The sequence below is a fragment of the Dromiciops gliroides genome, chromosome 2 (assembly GCF_019393635.1).
Source record: "Dromiciops gliroides isolate mDroGli1 chromosome 2, mDroGli1.pri, whole genome shotgun sequence".
NCBI lineage: Eukaryota > Metazoa > Chordata > Mammalia > Microbiotheria > Microbiotheriidae > Dromiciops > Dromiciops gliroides.
The window spans coordinates 210622055-210642350 of NC_057862.1; the positions used below are offsets into that span (position 1 = coordinate 210622055).

General features: G+C 37.0%; 1 protein-coding gene across 1 annotated transcript in view; it reads right to left on the minus strand.

Moving 5' to 3' along the window:
- The window catches only part of FBLN5 (fibulin 5), a 154221-nt gene that overhangs the window by 131537 nt on the left and 2388 nt on the right, over positions 1-20296 (minus strand). The window contains exons 2-4 of the mRNA XM_043985995.1: positions 19014-19068; positions 15764-15818; positions 13521-13763 (exon numbers count right to left, since the gene is read on the minus strand). Of these exons, the coding sequence (XP_043841930.1) occupies positions 13521-13763; positions 15764-15818; positions 19014-19068 (353 nt within the window). The remainder of the gene's footprint in view (positions 1-13520; positions 13764-15763; positions 15819-19013; positions 19069-20296) is intronic.

Here is a 20296-nt window from a genome sequence, read left to right on the forward strand (position 1 = left end):
TTTCCATTTGTTTGTTTTACTGATTTTCCCCTCTTTTCTTTTAATTGTGTTGTTGTTATTATTTATCATTATAGAAGATGGCTCTCTGATAAGGAGGGGAGAGAAGAAATTTGGGGAAAATTTAGGCAAACATGGAGTATATCAATAAAAATTTAGGGAGTGTCTTCCTACTTGGGCATCATAGTATAGAGTCCTGGGCATATTACATGCTCCTGAGTCTTAGTGATTAACTGCAATTCAGCTTAACCCATAGCCCTGGTTAACAAATAGGAGAAAATTACAAGATATAGGGTACCAGAAATGGAGAAGAACAGCTAAGTGGTTCAGTGTGGATAGAGCACTGGGCCTGGAGTCAGGAAGATCTGGGTTCAAATCCAGCCTCAGACATTTGAAAGTGGGATGACCCTGCACAAGTCACTTAACTTCTGCCTGCTTCAGTTACCTCAATGTAAAATGGGAATAATAATAGCACCTACCTCCCAAGGTTGTTGAGAGGATCAAATGAGATAATATTTGTGAAGAACTTACTACAGTGCCTGATATAAAGTAGGCACTTAATAAATGCTTACTCTCTTTCCTTCTTCTGTGGTGAAGCATTTGGAGACCCTTGGTAAGGTTTAAAAATCATTTATCCTAAATGTAAAATAAACTACCTTAACCTCTCAATATATGTTAGAAATAGGAAGAAGTCAGGGGGCAACTAGGTGGCGCAGTAGATAAAGTGCCGGCCCTAGATTCAGGAAGACCTGAGTTAAAATCTGGCCTCAGAAACTTGACACTTACTAGCTGTGTGACCATGAGCAAGTAACTTAACCCTCATTGCCCCGCCCCCACCCAAAACAGGAAGTCTAGGGGGAACACAGATAAGCAGGACAGCTTTTACAATAACATGTTGGATGCTGTATACTTAAAAAAAGCAAAATATACATAATATAGATTTGTAGCTTCATGTATAATCCTCTTTTCTGTTCTACTTTTTATATAGAAATGTTTAGCTTATTTAATATTTAAGTTCAGAATCTTTAAAAAAACCAATCTAGTATAATACTAATATTGTTTGTCTTTGATGAGTTCATCATGAGGAACTGGAGCTTAGGAGAGAGACTAGGATTATATACATACATGCATATACATATGTGTATATGTATTTATACACACATATATATGAAAGTTCATCTACACAGAGGAGATTGAAAAAGAGCATGCAAACAGGTAAAAGGTGAACCAAGAGAGAGGAGTGTCATGAAAACCCAGAGACTATACAGCTATACAAGTATACAGAAGGAGAAGGTAGTCAAAAGTGCCAAATGCCAGAGATATCAAAAAGGAGGACTGAAGAAAGACCATTTGATTTGGCAATTAAGAGATCATTGGTGACTTTGGGGAGAGCAGTTCTGGTTAAGTGAATATGTTGGAAGCCAGATCCCAGAAGTTTAGAAGTGCCGAGAAAGAGTAGAAATATTAAGTGTATCTGGCTTTTAAAAAGAAATTTAATTGGGGCAGCTAGGTGGCGCAGTGGATAGAGCACCGGCCCTGGATTCAGGAGGACCTGAGTTCAAATCCGGCCTCAGACACTTGACACTTACTAGCTGTGTGACCCTGGGCAAGTCACTTAACCCCAATTGCCTCACCAAAAAAAGAAAAAAAAAAGAAATTTTATTGAGTAGGGAATGAGAAATATAGGGTGATAGTAGGGACAATAGGATCTAGTGAGGATTGTTTTTTTTAAGATGAGGAGACTTGGAAGTTGTTATAGACAGCCAGAAATGAACTGATAGGGAAAGACTGAAGATTAGGAAAAAAGAGGGCATAACTGTGGGATCAACTTACCAAACAAGAGGGGATGGCATCAAGAGTACATGTAAAGGGGCAGCTAGGTGGCGCAGTGGATAGAGCACTGGCCCTGGATTCAGGAGGACCTGAGTTCAAATCCAGACTCAGACACTTAACACTTGCTAGCTGTGTTACCCTGGACAAGTCACTTAACCCTCATTGCCAAACCAAAAAAAAATAAAATAAAACCCAAACAAAACAAAAATCAACAACAACAACAAGAGTACATGTAGAGGGGACCGCCTTGGGAAGGAGGGCTGCTCAGTATTGTCAGGACAATATGAGGATAAAGCAAGGACCTTGACTAAGAGAATGGGGGAAGGGAATGCTGTGGAAGACTTTAGGAGAGAAGGTTTGGAAGAACCATGTTGGTAAGTGGAAAAGATCTGTGATGATCAAGGAGGAAGTTGATCTGATTCCAAGGGCTATGTGATCGATCAATCAGATCATGTGAAGATGGGTTACTCAAGAGAGGCAATTATGAGGCTTCTTTAGGACACAACTGTACTTTCCATTTCCTTTATGCTTCCCTGACCTTTGCTAAGCAAGTTCCCAACCTCCTCTGAGCCAGAGGTTGACTCCTCACAATTCTAACCTAATTGCTGCCCAGGAACCCATGACAACAGCTATGTAGGTGCCATTGGGAAAATCCTCCACCATACCAGCCTGCTAATTTATAACTTCAGTGCTAGGGGCAGGCTCTAAACAGGGAATAATGATCAATAAGTAAAAGGCCTACCTCTTCACTTTCCATTTTCAGTGTGGATAGAATGATTCACATAGGATAAGAAGTCATGGATGGTTGTAATTTTCATAATATATCCTATTATGTAATCTTTCTCCAAAATGTACCCCTCTTTCGTACTTCCCTATTATTATCAAGGGCACCATCATCCTGCAAATCACTTAACCTCTGTTTATCACAGTTTCCTCAACTGTAAAATGGGGCTAATAATAGCATCTACCACACAGAGTTGTTGTGAGGATCAAATGAGATAATATTTGTAAAGTGCTTAACACAGTGCCTGGCACACATATAGGTGCTATATAAATGTTTGTTCCCTTCTCTCCCCACAGTGTAAACTCTTGTAACTTGCTCTTGATCCTAAGATCAAATATTATTTCATCTTTAGCTCATTACATTTTTTTTTGTGAGGCAATTGGGGTTAAATGACTTGCCCAGGGTCACACAGCTACTAAGTGTCAAGTGTCTGAGGCCAGATTTGAACTCAGGTCCTCCTGAATCCAGGGCCAGTGCTCTAGCCACTGCACCACCTAGCTGCCCCAGCTCATTACATTTTTAAAATTTCTATAATTGTATACTTCATGATATAATTTCAGTAGAGTAGTAAATGATTATAATTTATAAATATGTAAATATACACATTTTGGGGAACATGCTCAAAAAAATCTTAGTGAGCATGACAAAAAAAAAAAGTATGGATATCACTGGGCTAGAGGATGAATTAGAGAAAAGTAGGGGCCAGCTGAGATTGGATAATATGAATTTGTAATAGACCTAGGCAGCATGGTTGCTCAACTTATTCTGGCAATATATGAGTGAGGATTGAAACATCCAAAAAGAAGGATCCCGTGGAAACAATAGGTGGGAATAATCTAGGATTGGAGTTTGGCAAGGCATGACCAGGGATGGGACAAAGAAGCAAGGGTAGAGTCTGTATGAATTCTCAAATGAGTAGAGCACAAGAAAGACTAGGGCAGAGGTTCATGTCCTTTATAGGCCATGGACTCCTTTGGGAGTCTGGTGAAGCCTACTGACTCACCAGAATGTTTTACAAGGCATAAAATAAGAAACAGAATTATAAAAGAAACCAATTATATTGAAACATAGCTATCAGTTTTGTTTTGTTTTTCTAAACCAAATTAAACTCAAGTTAAAACCCCTTGACTTAGGGGAGGTTGGACTTGTACTTCCTCTTCCCTTTTCATTTTTAAAAGGGCAGTTTCCCCCACAAGTCCCCAGGTAAAACAAACTACCTTCAAAGACTGATTGCTGATGCCACAAGATTCTAACTTGCCATCTTTTTGGAGAAGGTTTGGGTTTGGCTGCTTGCAAAGAGGGAAGCAAGAGGCCTGAAAATCTGAGCCTCTCCTGAGCCCATGGTCCTATGGTGACTCATTCACATAAGTGCTGAGTAGTGCTTTTAACCTTGAAAAATACTTTTTGCACCTCAACTTTATGAGTAATATCCTGATTTTACAGATTAAGAAACTGATACTCTAAGAGGGTAAGTAACATCCATAATGACACCTAATAAGGCAGGATTTAAACCCAAGTCCCCTAACTTCAAGTCCAACACTTGATCCTTTGTATCATATTGAGCCTAATGTAAATAGAACCATTGATGGCTAAGGTGACTAAAGTATGGGACAGTAACAAATGTAGTCAAATTTCTAGTAAAGATGTAAATAACTTATGTTTATATTGTTCTTTCAACTTAAATTATTTTCACATCCATTATTTCATCTTAGCCTTATATCTCATGAGATTTACAAGGTAGAAATTACTTTCCCAATCTTACCGATGTGGAAACTGAAACTCAGAAAGGTCATTGATTTCTCTAAGACCTCATAATTAGTAGCAGAATAAAAAATGGAACTTAGATCATCCTCAACCCTGAAGTGAATGAAACAATAAAGTGCCAAAAATCAAAAGCCTTTAAAAAAGCTTGCATGGGGAAAACAACAGGGAGACTTCCTAGTGTTATTGGCAATGGAGCAGTTTCCAGAAACTGATTCTATTTATTTTTCCAATTCTCTCTTTTTTTCCTGTTCCTTTGTCTTCTTGTGAACCAAATATGAAATGGGCCAGAGATATTCATTCAACTCCTACATCCAACCCTTCAACATAGAAGCTACTGACTAAGAGATGGAAAGTATAGACATATTTCATTCCTGGTAATATCAACTGTTTGGCTGCTTTCTTTCTCCTATTCGGTTTTTGTTTATTTTCCCCCTTGCTCTTCTTTATCTCCATTTCTGTCATCTCTGTGCTTTACTTCTTTTCCCTGTTACATACACCTGGCTCTCCCTCTTCTCTGTTTTGGGGAAGAACAGAGGGTAAAAATAGACACCTCTTCTTCCTGTCTCCCCCACCCCCCAATACTGACGCCACCATCCACAATGCCCAGAAGGATTTCTGCTAAAGGTCTATTTGAAAACCTGTTGTAAATCAGGAAATGCTGGGGTGGAGTGAAGGGAAATTGGAAGGAACTCAGGACTTATGAATGTATAATGCTGAACTTTTTGGAAATGGATGGGCCTAGTTCCAGTCCTAGCCAAAGTTCCTAGATTGTGTTCATTTTACAAAAGGGGTGTTATTATTATGCTCTAGCATTCTCCTATGTGACAGATTAATAAAGTCATAAATTGCATGACTTCATAGGGTTCAATAGATGAATGGGAGTCCCAGTCAAGTCCCAGTATTTGAGGGCATTGAGGTCCTGGCAAGAGGTATAGTGGTGCCGGGTATAACCCAACAGAACTCTGGAGTAGTTCCCAGCTGTATTGTTAAAAAAAAAAAAAAGCTTATATAGGCACCTACACATAAAAACCTCATAACCAAATGCAGAAAAGCATATATATTAAATGCATCCTTTTCAGATCATACTGCAATAAAAATTACATTCAATAAAGGGCCATGGAAACAGACTAAAAATTAATTGGTGGGGCAGCTAGGTGGCACAGTGGATAGAGCACCAGCCCTGGAGTCAGGAGGACCTGAGTTCAAATCCGGCCTCAGACACTTAACACTTACAAGCTGTGTGACCCTGGGCAAGTCACTTAACCCCAATTGCTTCACAAAAAAAAAATTAATTGGACACTAAATAATCTAATCCTAAAGAATGATTGGGTCAAAAAACAAATCATAGAAATAATCAATAATTTCATTAAAGAGAAAGGCAATAATGAGGCAACATATCAAAATTTGTGGAATACAGGAAAATCAGTATTTAGGGAAAATTTTATATCTCTAAATGCTTAAATCAATAAAATAAAGAAATAGAAGATCAATTTAAAAAATACTAGAAAAATAACAAATTTTAAATCCCCAAATAAATACCAAATTGGAAATCTGAAAATAAAAGGAGAGATTGATAAAATTGAAAGAAAACCATTGCAATAATAAGTTAAACTACATGCTGGTCTTTTAAAACTAAAAGGCAATAAAATAGATAAAGCACTGATTCATTTGATTTTTTAAAAAGAAATTCAAATTAGCAGTATTGAAAATGAAAAAGTTGAATTCACCACCAATGAAGAGGAAATTAAGTAATTATTAGGTGCTATTTTTCCTAATTATATGCCAATAAATCTAACAATGTAAGTGACATGGATGAATATACAAAAATAGAAACTGTCCAGATTAACATAAGAGGAAGGAGAATATTTTAATAACCCAATATTATAAAAAGAGATTGAGCAAGCCAGAAATGAGCTCCCTAAGAAAAAATCCCCAGGACTAAATGGATTCACAAGTAAATTCTACCAAATATTTAAAGAACAATTAGTTCTAATATTATATAAGCTATTTGGAAAAATAGCCAAAGAGGGAGTGATACCAAATTCCTTTTATGACATAAATATGATGCTGATACCTAAAGCACAGAGAGCAAAAACAGAAAAAAAAAAACTGGACCAATTTCCCTAATGAATATTGATACAAAAATTTTAAATAAAATACTTGCAAGTAGATTACAGCAACACATCACCAGGATCATACACTGTGACCAAGAAGGATTTATACCAGGAATGTAGAGCTGCCTCAATAAGTAAGGCTAGGGGGCAGCTAGGTGGCACGGTGGATAAAGAACTGGCCCTGGATTCAGGAAGACTTGAGTTAAATCCAGCCTCAAACACTTGACACTACTGTGTGACCCTTGGCAAGTCACTTAACTCTTATTGCCCTGCCCCCCCCCCAAGTGATAGTTTTGTTTCCACAATGCCTATCACTCTTTTTTTTTTTCCTATCACTCTTTATAGACAATGTGATGGTAAAGAATCCCAGAGAATCAATTTAAAAACTTTCTAAAAGAATTAACAACTTTAGCAAACGTGTATAATATAAAATAAACCCATATAAATATCAGTATTTCTGTATATTACCAATGAAGTCCTACAGCAAGAAATTCTATTTAAAATAACTGTGGACAATATAAAAAAATTAGGAATCTAACTGACAAGATAAACCCAGGAACTAGATGAACACAATTACAAAACACTTTTCACACAAATAAAGTCAGATCTAAACAATCGGAAAAATAGTAATTGTTCATTTGATAGACCAAACCAATATAATAAAAACAACAGTTCTTCCTAATTAATATATTTATTCAGTGCCATATGAATCAAATTACCAAAAATTATTTTATGGAGGTAGAAAAAACAATAGCAAAATTCATCTAGAAGAACAAAAGATCAAGAATATAAAAGGAATCAATGAAAAAATGAGAAGGAAAGTGGCCTAGTAGACAGATCTTAAACTGTATTACAAAGTGGTAATCCTCAAAACACTCTGGTACTAGCTAAGAAATAGAGTAGTAGATCAATGAAGCATATTAAGTACACAATACACAGTAGTAAATGACCAGAGTAAAGTAGTGTTTGATAAATCCAAAGATCCAAACTTTTTGTACAAGAACTCACTATTTGACAAAAATTGCTGTGAAAACTGGAAAGCAGTTTGGCAGAAACTAAGTATAGACCAACATCTAATACTGTATACCAAGACAAGGTCAAACTGGGTACATGATTTAGACACAAAAGGTAATATCATAAGCAAATTGAAGGAGGAGGGATTACTTTACCTGACAAATATTTGGATTAGGGAAGAATTTATGACCAAACAAGAGACAGAGGACATTACAAAATATAAAATGGATAATTTGGATTATATAAAATTAAAAAGGTTTTGCACAAACAAAACCAATGTAGCCAAGATTAGAAGGAAAACAGAAAACTAGGAAAAATGTTTACAGCAAGTTTCTCTGATAAAGGCCTCATTTCTCAAATAAATAATGGAGTAAACTTTATAAAACTATAAGTCATTCCTTCATTCGTAAATGGTCAAATGACATGAACAGGCAATTTTCAGAAGAAATCAAAGTCATCTATAGCCATATGAAAAAAATGCACTGTTAGTAACTGTTGTAAACTGACCCAACAATTCCAGAGAGCAATTTGGAACTATGTCAAAAGTGTTATAAAGCATACCCTTTGACCCAGCAATACCACTACTGGGTTTGTATCCCAAAGAAATAAAAAGGAAAAGGACTTACATGTACAAAAATACTTATAGTAGCTCTTTTGTGATAGCAAAGAACTAGAAATTGAGAGGATGCCCATCAATTAGGAAATGGCTGAAGAAGTTGTGGTATATGATTGTAATGGAATACTATTATGCTAAAAGAATGATGAGCAAGATACTTTCAGAAAAATCGGGGAAGACTTACATGAACTGATGCAAAGTGAAATGAGAAGAACCATGGAAACATTGTTCACAGTAACAGCAATATTGTATGATGATCAACTATGAATGACTTAGCTATTATCAGCAATACAATGATCCAAGACAATTCCAAAAGGACATATGATAAAAAATGCTAACCACCTCCAGAGAAAGAACTGATGAACTCTGAATGCAGATCAAAGTATACTTTTTTACTTTCTTTATTCTTTTCTTTTTTTTTTTGTTTTGGTCCATGTTCTGTTTCACATCATGGCTAATACAGGAATACCTTTTGCATGATTGCACATGGATAATCTATATCAAATTGCTTGCCTTCTCAAGAAGCAGGGAGGGGAGAGAGAGAGAATATTTGGAATTCAAATTTTTTAAAAATGAATGTTCAAAAATGTTTTACATGTAATTTGAAATATATGTATATATATGAAAATTTAATTAAAAAAAAATCTTATGGAGCTACTAAAGTGATCATGTCAGGCAGCTCTCACACTCTGTAAAATCTTGAGTCCGTTCCATAAGATTGGAAATCTATAAAAGCATCATCAAAATCCCTTTATCACTTCAGACTCTTCTTAGTACAGAAACATATACCTGTATTATAATTTTTTGAGAGTTGAAAAAGTACTTGGAGATTACCTAGTCAAACCTCCCTAACATTACAGATGAGTAACCTGAGAGCCAAAAAAGTTAACAGAGTTGCTCAACATCATATAGGTGGCAAAGCCAGGGTCTAAACCTAGCTCCTCTAACTTGAAATTCACCATTCTTTCCAAAATACCATGTTGCCTCTAAGACATCTGATTGCTAGCAGCACGCCACGTGCCAGCATTTCCTTAGGGAATATTTACTGCTGTTTTTTCTTTTAAGATCATTTCTTTTTAGTGGGCTCAATCCCACTACTGATAGACACAGGAATTTTGACCTGTTCCATTGCTGACTTTGCTCAGTTCACTCCTTCTTAGACAATCATCCCCGCAGCAGCTCACCATATTGATGCCACAATTGGCACAGACATACAGTTGGCTTAGAGCACTACAGCTCAGGAAACCTGATTTTAAGGGATCCTTCAATCTCAGCCTCCTAGGAGCTGGGATTACAGGTATATGCCGCCAAGATCAGCATGAGCTTTTATTTTCAAGCAACTGTAGAGGAGTGGAATGTACAATGACATGAGTCAGGAGGCCTGAGTTACATTTTTTTGTCATCACACATGGCATTGGACAAGTCAACAGCCTTTGATCTGGGCTCTGATTTCCTCATCTGTCAAATGATAGTAATAGACTAGCTGAATGTCTAGAAACAGCCTCTGAAAAATATAATACCCAAGTTCCAGCCCTTTCCTTCTGATGTGTTAGGGAGGAGGAGTGCATGCTGCCAATTCTCAAGATAGGAGGTATATAAATACTAGTTTTCTTGACTCTGTCACTTGATACCTCTGTGACTTTGGGCAAGTCACTTAACCTCTCTCTGTAAACTAAGTATCCTGAACTAGATGACTTCTGAGGACCTTTCTAATAGGATCTATGATTCTATGATATCTGAGGTCACTTACAGACTGCACATTTTGTTCTGGTTTCTAATATTCTATATTCTAAGGCCCCTTCTACCTCTAACATTCTATCTTATAATGCTCCTTCTAGCCATAACATTCTTTGATTTCTAAAATTCTAGGATTTATTGGTTGTTCCATGGAAATCTCAACTTTTGTCTCTCCCTGCTTGGGCCTTGCTACTCTTTTTATCCGCCTGCGCTTTCATAGATTTAAAAGGAGTTGCCACTTACCCTTCTTTGAGGCCAATACTAATAGTGAGATTTAATCTTAAGGCTACCCAATTTTTCCAGTAAATTTGAAAACTACATATTTTTGTGATATTTGCATATATTTACATGGTAAAATATATATTTGCACATAAGATTTGTAAAGCTCCAAGTATGTAGAAAAAAACCCCACATTCATTATTCAGTGCCACCTCTAAAATAATATTACTGGCGAATATTCAGCCTTAGAAGACGTGAAACAAATCTTATAAGCAAGAGATCGAGTTTCTCTGTACCATTCCCAAAGCTTGCATACAGTTCAGAGCCACATGCAGAAACAAATAACTATGGAACCCTAGAAATCATTTATAGCCCCCGCAAAATGTATCACCTCAAAGATTATATGGTGGAAAGAGGCCTTGAATTTAGACTCAGAAAACATGAGCTAAAGATCAACTCCACTGCTTCCTAGCTGTGCAACCTTAAGTCATCTATTTTTACTCTCTGAACCTTGGCCTCCCAATCTCTGAAATAAGGGAGGTTGGAATTGATGATCTTAAAGGTCCCTTCTGGTTCTAATATTCCTGGTATTGTAATGGGCCAGGGAGGAGAGAAGGAGGGAAGAAGACTTCTAGAATGGGTTCGGGCTTTCCCAAATGAGACTGTGTCTCCAGATGCCCCATATGATTATTATGATTATCATACTGAGTCAAGTCCACAAACATTTATTAAGTACCTATTCTGTGCCAAGAACTATGCTAAGCACTGAGCATACAAAGAAAGCGGAAGAAAGGGAAAGTCCCACTCTCAAGGAGTTCACAGACCAATGAGCAAGACAACACGCAAACAAAATATGGATAGGATAAATTGGAGATAATATTGGAAGGAAGATTAGCATTATTGATAATAGCATTATTAAGGAGGATAAGGAGAGGCTTCTTGCTGTAGGTGAGATTTTAGTTGCAACCTGAAGAGAGACAGTTCCTAAGACTCAGTACATTCAGTGACAAAGGGATCAAAGAGGAAACACAATTCATTACATAAGATGCAACTTTACCCTCAGCTCCTGTTAAGCATAGTGTCATAAAAGGGTAGACTTGATGGAAATGTTTTTCATGAGTGCACACGTATAATATGCCTTCTCAAGGAAGGGGAAAGAAAGAATGTGGAACTCAAAATTTGGGGGCGTTTGTTTACAAGTAATTGAGAAAAAATAAAATTAAAATTAAATGAAAGAGTAGGTTTGGAATCAAGAAACCTAAGGTTCAAATCTCAGTTCACCATCTGTGTGATTCTAAACAAGTCATTTCATTTTTCTGAGCTTCTATCCTCATTTGCAAAAATAGAGATATTAATAGCATTAACATTACCTATGTCAAAGCACTGCTTGAAAAAAGTATGGGGGGGGGGGAAGCATGGGGGACATTTATTTCGGAGAACAGATGACTTGGCAGACCATGCAAACTGACTTCAAGTATTGTCATGTGGTGTAAGGATTAGATTTGTTCTACTTGGTTCCAAAAGAATTGGGAAGTTATGGGAAAGCTGAAAATATAAGGAAAAGAATTAGAGCTACCCTACAGTAGGACTAGAATGCTTTGGAAGGTAATAGGTTATTCTCACAATGGAAATCTTCAAGTGAAGGGTGGAAGGATGATCACTTGTTGCAGAGGTTATAAAGGGGATTTGTGTTCTGCTGCAATTGAGCCTGGATGGTCTCTAAGATCCTTTGCAGTTCTTAAATTCTGTGACCCTTAAAGTACTTTAGAAAGGAGTTAACATAATAATAAATTGATAAAAACTCAGATACACACTGGCCACATGTTGTGGAAAAAAAGAACCTGGCATATAGGCTATTGCCAGCCAGGCTTACTGAATATTCCCCTACATACAGAGAGAGAGAAAGAAAGAAACAGAGACACAGAGAGACACAGAGGTATATTGAAAGAAAAACAAAGGTCCTTAGATTTAATTCTGAGATTGTTACTCCAAATCTAAAGTCATGTCCTCCAATTGATGACTCAGTTCTGATAGCCTTCCTCAATAACTAGTCCCTATAACCAGGGGCTCTATTTGAACCAAAGTAATAATAATAATAATAATATAATAACCTGCATTTCTAAAACATTTTTAAATATTGTAGAGCACTTTCCTCACAACACCTCTGCAAAAATAGTGAGGCAGTATCCCATAATATCACCCTCATTTTTATATATGGAGAACCTGAGACTCAAAGAGATAAAGTCCTTTGCCCCAGGTCACATAGTAAATATTAGAGATGAATTTAGAATCCAGATAGCTTGACTCTAAATCCCAATTTTCTTTCCAACACTCTTTCTATAATAGCAGATTATTTCTCTATCAGGTTACCCACCTGAGAAGAATTTTTTTAAAAAAAGGCTAAGCTTGCCTTCAGAGGCCCCCTGTGAAACTCAAAGATTCCCATTCCTTTACTTCTACACTTCTAATTCTTCTTCTTTATTATAAAAAGCAATTTCTATAGAGGCAAAATATTCAAAAATTCAGAGGTTCAGTGAATGAGGGAAAAGAGATCTGACCACATCTTACTCATTGAGTTGAACTATACATGTGTTTTGAAAAGTACTATTTACTTTGAAAATTTGAGCTCTTCCTGGGAAAGAGGGAGAAGAAATCCCTGCCCCACTGTAGAACAATGAACACATCAATAAAGCTTCTAGGATCTATTCCCAAAGTGGAATACATACACACATATTTAGTGGCGCCACACTGCCTACCAAATAATATGAACACCTTACCCTGGTTGTCAAAGCCCTTCACATTCTGTACTCAACCTACCTTTCCAGCCTTATTTCATATTTCTTCTCTTCACATACTCTATGTGCTAGCCCAATCTAGACTAGTTGCCATTCCCAGACACATCCTATCCTTTTCCCCATGCCTTTGTTCCTACTCTTCATTTCCCTATTGAAATCCTTCCCATCCTTACAGTGCTCTCCCAAGAAACCTTCTCTGAACAGTTACCCACTTGTCCAATCAAAAGTGCTATGAATTCTCATACTACCTCTCATGTCATGCTTTGTCATATCTTTGTCTTAGTTCTTCCTAATAGATTGTGATCTCTTTGAGGACAAAGATTTCAACTTATTCATATTTTGGTCCTTGGTACCAAGTATTAAATGTAATAAATGATTAATAAATGTTTGTTGGATCTATATATTCAATTTATTCAAGTATTGATTAACAAGTTGAATGAATAAATTCAAAAAATATTTATTAATTATCTATTATTGAACATAATATCCATAGCCACCAAACACATGGGCAAACAGGATTGAATGAATGTTCACTGGCTCATTATATCGTATTTGGTCATTCTTTTCAAGACTGCATATCTAGGAATAAGAACACAGACGTTTCCACTAAAGCAAAACACTGGTAGCTTCAGACTCTGGTTACTCACCAACACATTGATTGCCTTCATCCATTTGGTACCCAAAACGGCAAATAACAGGTCTTGCAATACTTTGGTAGTTTGGAGCAGGAACCGGTGCTGGGGGTGGTGGGTATGCGCCTGAGTAAGGATTTGAATAGGGCCCTCGATAAATTGGGTTGGTTCGGGGAATGCATAAATATCCACCATTTTGGTTCACACACATCATGTCTCCTCGGCAAGCATCAGGGATAGTCCTGCATTCATCAACATCTGTCAAGGTGGACAGAAAGAGTATGAGTAATCCCTGTGTTATGTTGTTATGCCTTAATTTAGCCAGAACCCTCCTAAGAATCTTCAAATAGGCTTTGCCTAAACTTGCTGTTGACTAATTTTCCAATATGGGAAGAAGCTGTGATTTCATCTGGTTGGGAAACTCTCTTCACCAATACAGATTTAAACCCACCTGTTACTTAGTAGGTAAGTCCTAGAGAGTTGTCTGAAACACATGGAGATTCAGCACTGCCTAGGATCACACAACTGCTAAATCTCAAAGGTGGGATTTGAATGCAAGTCTTCCTGGCTTCAAGCACGCTACTCTAAACACTCTACCAAGCTGCCGGCAACTAATTGACCCAAGCAGAATTATTATTTTAGCCCATATGAACATGGCATCACGTGATTTGTAGTTCATTTTCTTCACAGTAACCCTATTATGTAGGCAGTATACTATTATCTCATTTGACAGATGAGGAAATTGCATTTGCACAACGAGTTGGGGTCAGAACCAAGATCTGAACCTACTCCCTTGACTCCCAGTCATATGCTCTTTCCACAGAACCAGGATGAAGAAATTACATAATTTCCGATTCCAAGGGCAAGGAAGGGGGTGGTATTAGAAAAGGCAAGAAGAAATTGTTATTGACATAATGGCTCCTTTGATTGTGAAGCTTTTTTCCTTCAAAGTTTACTTCCATTAGACTAGGAAACAGGCAGGGCATGCTTCCAAGACACCATGTGTTCTCCCAGACTTTCAGGGCCCCCTCCCTGGTCTAGAGAATGTTTCTCTAGATATTCTGCATGAGCACAGGCTGCCTGGTCACCCAAATAGATCAGTTACACACATACACATACATGTCCCTCTCACCAGCCTTGGCATTAGCAGGTTGAGGGTTGGGCTGGGGACTAAAAGCATGTCTGAGTCCTGAAAGCATATGACAACCATCTGAGCAGAGGCAGAGCCAACTCACACCTCATGAAAGGGAAATTCCAAGACTCAGAGCATACAGCTCACTCTATAGTCTGAAACCTAAAGTCAATGGTATTGGGGAGGAGATGAAAAAAAAAAGCCAACCTATCATCTTTGAACCATAGCCAGTATACAAACATCTATTGTGAACTCTGATTTCCCATGGCAAATCTTTTAAGTTTCTGCTGGTTTCCTGTCATTCCTCATCCCATCTCTGCCCTACCCCCACCCTCACCCCCAACCATGGGTTATAGTGTGGCAAGAGCATATTCAGAAAAAAAAATTAAATAGTTTGGCTTTTAGATTTTTTAAAAAATTTTGATCCCAATCTGTGAATCTATAAGTACAGGCAAATCCCGGTGAAGAAATTCTTTCTGCCAATGCAAATAAGAAAATATTTTGCAACCAATAGTCTTAGAATTACCTAAGGTACCTAGAGTTTAAGTGACTTGCCCAAGGTCACATGGCCAATATGGATCAGAAGCCAAACAAGCCCAGTTCTTCCAGAGCTGTCAGAAGCATACAGGTAGAGCAGCGGACAGAGCACAGCACCTGGATTCAGGAAGATTTGAGTTCAAATCAGCTTCGGACATTTAGTAGCTGTGTAACCGTGGGCAAGTCACTTCATCTTTGTCTGACTCAGTTTCCTTATCTATAAAAAGAGGATAATAATAGCACATTCCTCTCAGGGTTGTTGTGAATATAAAATAATATTTATATTTTCAAACCTTAAAGCTCTATATAAATGCTAACTATTCTAGACTCTGAAGCCAACTCTGTATCCACATCATGCCCCAGTTCCTAAAAAATACTTTAGGCAAAGTCAACATAATTAGGAGGGCTAATTAGGCAGGAAAAAAGGAAGATGTTTGTATCATCCACTCTTTGGTACTCCCCATGGTGTTGCTTTCATCATGAATGATCAAAAGTTGATTAGATGTTCCTAAGACAGGAAAATGTTAACATTGGGCAATGGTGTCTGAATTCCCCTATTAAGAAGGAAACAAATACAGGAGATTCCTACCTAAACACTGTCCAGACGCACGGTCCAAGTCAAAACCATTTGTGCATTGCTGCTGCTGCAAAAAAAGAAAGAGATGGTCATCGGTTTTAAAATACTCAAGAATGAAGTTAGACAATCATGATCTTTACTTCCCATAATAGGTCATGAGGTCTTTCCCCTTCCTGGGGTATACTGTCTCATAATGGAAATATTCTGGGTACAGCTGAAATTTCCCCTTTCCAGTAAACTACCTCTTTCAGTGCTCTATATTTATTTCTAGGGACCCCTAAGTAAAGAATTATGTCCTAGCATCGTAGAATGAAAAGATCATCTTGTCTGTCTCTTCTATTTTCTTTTTTTAAAACATTTTTTTTCTTTAGTGAGGCAATTGGGGTTAAGTGACTTGCCCAGGGTCACACAGCTAGTAAGTGTCTGAGGCCGGATTTGAACTCAGGTACTCCTGACTCCAGTGCTCTATCCACTGTGCCACCTAGCTGCCCCTCTTCTATTTTCTAAATTAACTGAAGCCCAGAGAGGTTAGTTGACTTTCCCAAGACTACACAGGTAGTAAATAGCTGAACTAAGATTCAAATCAAAGTTCCCTGACCCCAAATCCACTGTTCCTTCCACCACCTCATGGTACTTCTCTACATCACACTCCTAAAAGATGCTGGGGGTTTGCCAGGGAAAAGTTATGATTCTCCTTGTCATAGTGATGTTTTGGAATGATATTGCTACATACATTCATTTATTCAATAAGCATTTACTAAATACATACTGTGCTCCCCCTTAAAAGGCAAAATTAAGATTTGACACAATCTTCACCTTCATGGAACAGGAAAGAACTGGGCAAGTTTCTTAGAATAAATAGCTTCAATTCAAAATATTCCCTACAGAAGCAGACTCCTTTAATTACACTAAGGTAACCTTCATAACTTCCCAGCATCATAACCCTATCTCTTTCTCCTTCACTCCTGTCCTTACTAAGTCTCATTACTCTATCAGCATCCTTGACCTCATTATTTCACACTTCCTCCATGCCTTTTTCCAGCAGGCAACCCTTTTTTATTCATCTTCAATCTTTCCTTTGCCATGAATTCCTTCCCATATATCTACAGACATGCTCAATCCTAAAAATAAAGCCTTCTATTAAGACTGCAACCCTAACTATCATGCAATCATTTCTCCTTCCTGTTTTGGCTAAGCTTCTTTAAAAAGTTATATACATCAGATTACTCCACTTCTTCACTATCTACCCTCTTCTCAGCCCCTTGTAATCTGGTCCCCATGCTCACCACTCTTTATAAAATTCCTCCAGAATAAAAAGAATTCCAGAAAGGATCACAAACAATTAAGACAGTTTTAACAATTATATGTTGAGTATTATATATGCATATATAAGTAAGTATATATACATAAATATATAAGTATTATATACTTTAAAAAGAAAAACAAACTTTACATAATGGTGATCCATGGTTTCATGCACAATCTTTTTCTTATACTGTGTGTATATATACATGCATATTTATATGAATATATTCATATAATCATTTTGTTTGATGTTTGGAATAAAAGAAATGTTTTAATTGAACTGCTCACTGTCTCTTCTCCTTTACCCCACCCTCTTGCATTTGATGCACTTTATGACATCTGAGTCCTTGCACTGTTCTCTATGCCTAGAATGCCCTTCCCACCCCCTTCATCTCTTCAGTTAATATCACCTAACTTGTGTTAACTCTTCCAGAAAGTCTTTCCTCCTTTGTGAATCTGTTATGACCCTACTACCCACCACCTGAATGCTTCATATCTACCTTTCTTATAGACTTAGTGTATTTTATTTTGCATGACACCTGTATTTTGTGTATAATTTTTGTATGTGTCACAATCTCTCTCTACTAAAATAAATTCAATATCAATAGAAACTATGTCTTATCTAAATTTCGTATCTTCCTTAGGGACTAGCACAGTGCTCCAGATACACTAGGAACATAAATGTCTATTGAATTGCTGAAAACATATTTTAATAATTCAAGGATCTATAATTTCATAGATTTAGATACTCCCTCTATAGATGCATATTACAGCCCCTCAAATTTAATAGATGACCTTTAAGACTTTCTATGACTGAAAAATTCTTCATCCTGAGGCCAACCTGATGATGAGTCTCTCTGTGCTTAACTAGTCCTCAGGCAAAACTAAAGCAATTAAGCTTTAAAATGTACTAAGACTTTTGGGGCACCCTGTATATATGAATGTGCATATTATAAATGCATAAACACATATGGGTACACATATGTCTATGTGTCTGTACATATATGTATATGTCACAAACATTTGAAGTTTTTATTCCTATTTTTAAAAAATGTTTACATATGTTTATTCTTTCTTGTGTTTTTTCCTTTTGTTCTGATCCTTCTCTTACAACACGACTAATGTGGAAATAATATGTTTGACATGATTGTAAGGTATAACCTATATCAGATTGCTTGCAGGCTTTGGGAGGGAGGAGGGAAAAGAGAGTGGGGAAAATTTGAAACTCAAAAAAAATCTTTATATGTAAGTAGAAAAAAATTTTTAAATAAAATAAAATTAGATTGTAATTTTTTTTACATAACTAGAGGTGCATTAGAGTGGCATAAATGGGCAACAGGAGGAAAACACTATAATAACAGTCAGAAGGAGCTCTCCCACTCTTTTGTTATGTGACATAAGAAAAGTTGCAACCCAGGGCAGCTAGGAGGCCCTGGAGTCAAGAGGACCTGAGTTCAGATCCGGCCTCAGACACTTGACACTTACTAGGTGTGTGACCCTGGACAAGTCACTTAACTCCAATTGCCTCACACACACACAAAAAACTTGCAACCCAAGTCTCAGTTCCCTTGTCTATAGGTAGAGGAACCAGGTAAAGGGCCTTGTGAACCTTTTGTGTCAAGGTTCTCAAGGTCTCCAATGGAAAATCAATAGATATCTTTTATAAAGAGACATCTTCAATTCCAGAAGATAAACACCAACCTTTAATCTTGTAAAAAGCAAGGAGGTTATACACAATACTATGATCTCTTCCAGGTCTACCATTTTGTGATTCTGTATTCTTATTCTAATACTGCCTCTTACTATAAAAACTAGGCATTTGTATCATCTTTTTTTATACTTCTCTGTTAAATGATAATACTGAAGTTTATTGTCTCTCAGGTACTTCCCTACTCTAACATTTTATAACTCTAAAAATTAGTAGGAGGGAAGAAGAAAGGGTAAGGTTCATTCTCACCTGTGCATTTCCAGGACTTGTAAGACAAAGAGTCAGAATGGAAACAGTGAGTATCCTAAACAGGGATGAGAAATCAAACATGAATATTTTGTTTATATATAAATATCTAAGTACTAGATGAATGTTTTATAACATAATGCTTTTGGGTGGAAGATCCAGATCTATGATTTCACTGAAATAGGAGATTCACTCCTAAAGATGAAAATTCTTTCTACCGAAGCAGCAGTAATTAAGGCACTTGCCCTGGATCACACAACCAGTATGTTTTAAAGGGAGGCCTTGAACCTAGGCCTTCCTCACTTTGAAGCTGGATATCTGAAGCTGGACAGGATGAGTCATCTCATCATGTAGCCTCTCACTCAGATAAGATATGTTTTTATAATCAATAATCCCATTTTGTAGGGGGCAGCTAGGTGGCACAGTGGATAAAGCACCAGCCCAGGATTCAGGAGGTCCTGAGTTCAAATCCAGCCTCAGACAGTTGACACTTGCTAGCTGTGTGACCCTGGGCAAGTCACTTAACCCTCATTTCCCTTCAAAAAAAATAATAATCCCATTTTGTGCCTATAGAGACTAGAGAAACAGGGAGGACTGTCAGATGCAAATTAAGTATTTACCAACTTTTTACTTTGTATGCAAGCAAATATAGACAGTGATGCTTGAGTTTTGAAAGTTTTTTATTATAAATATGTGTGCATATATGTGTGCATAGTATGACCTACCTCAAAAGATGACAACATCAGTTTCCTCATCTGTAAGATGAAGATAATAAAATAACCCACCTGCCAGAGTTGCTATTAGAATAAAATGAGATTACTTTTGTAAAGCACTTTGGGTACTTAAAAGAGCTATAAAAATACTTGCAATCATCCTCATTATTATCACATTATTGTTCTATTTCCCTATGTTATCTTGTATAACAGACCCTTAAGATAGATATTTGATGTAAAATTGTTTTTTCAAAATTGAAAAAAAAAAGATGACAACAAATGAGATAATTGATGTGAATGGGGTGCCAAAGAGCAAGGTGCTAGATGAATTTGATGCCAGAGTATCTTTTAATATAAGTATTCATCTCATCTCTTCCTTCAACCAATAGTGGGGGCCCTATCAAATATTGCCTAAATTTAATGCTCTATGATTTCAAATTTAACTCTTCATAATTAATAAGGAAGGTGATCAAGTATTCACTGCGCCGGGGTTTCTAATTTTAGCCAAAGATGGGATCATAGAAACCCCAAATCACAATTAATTACTCACAATTGAATTTGGATAATACAGTC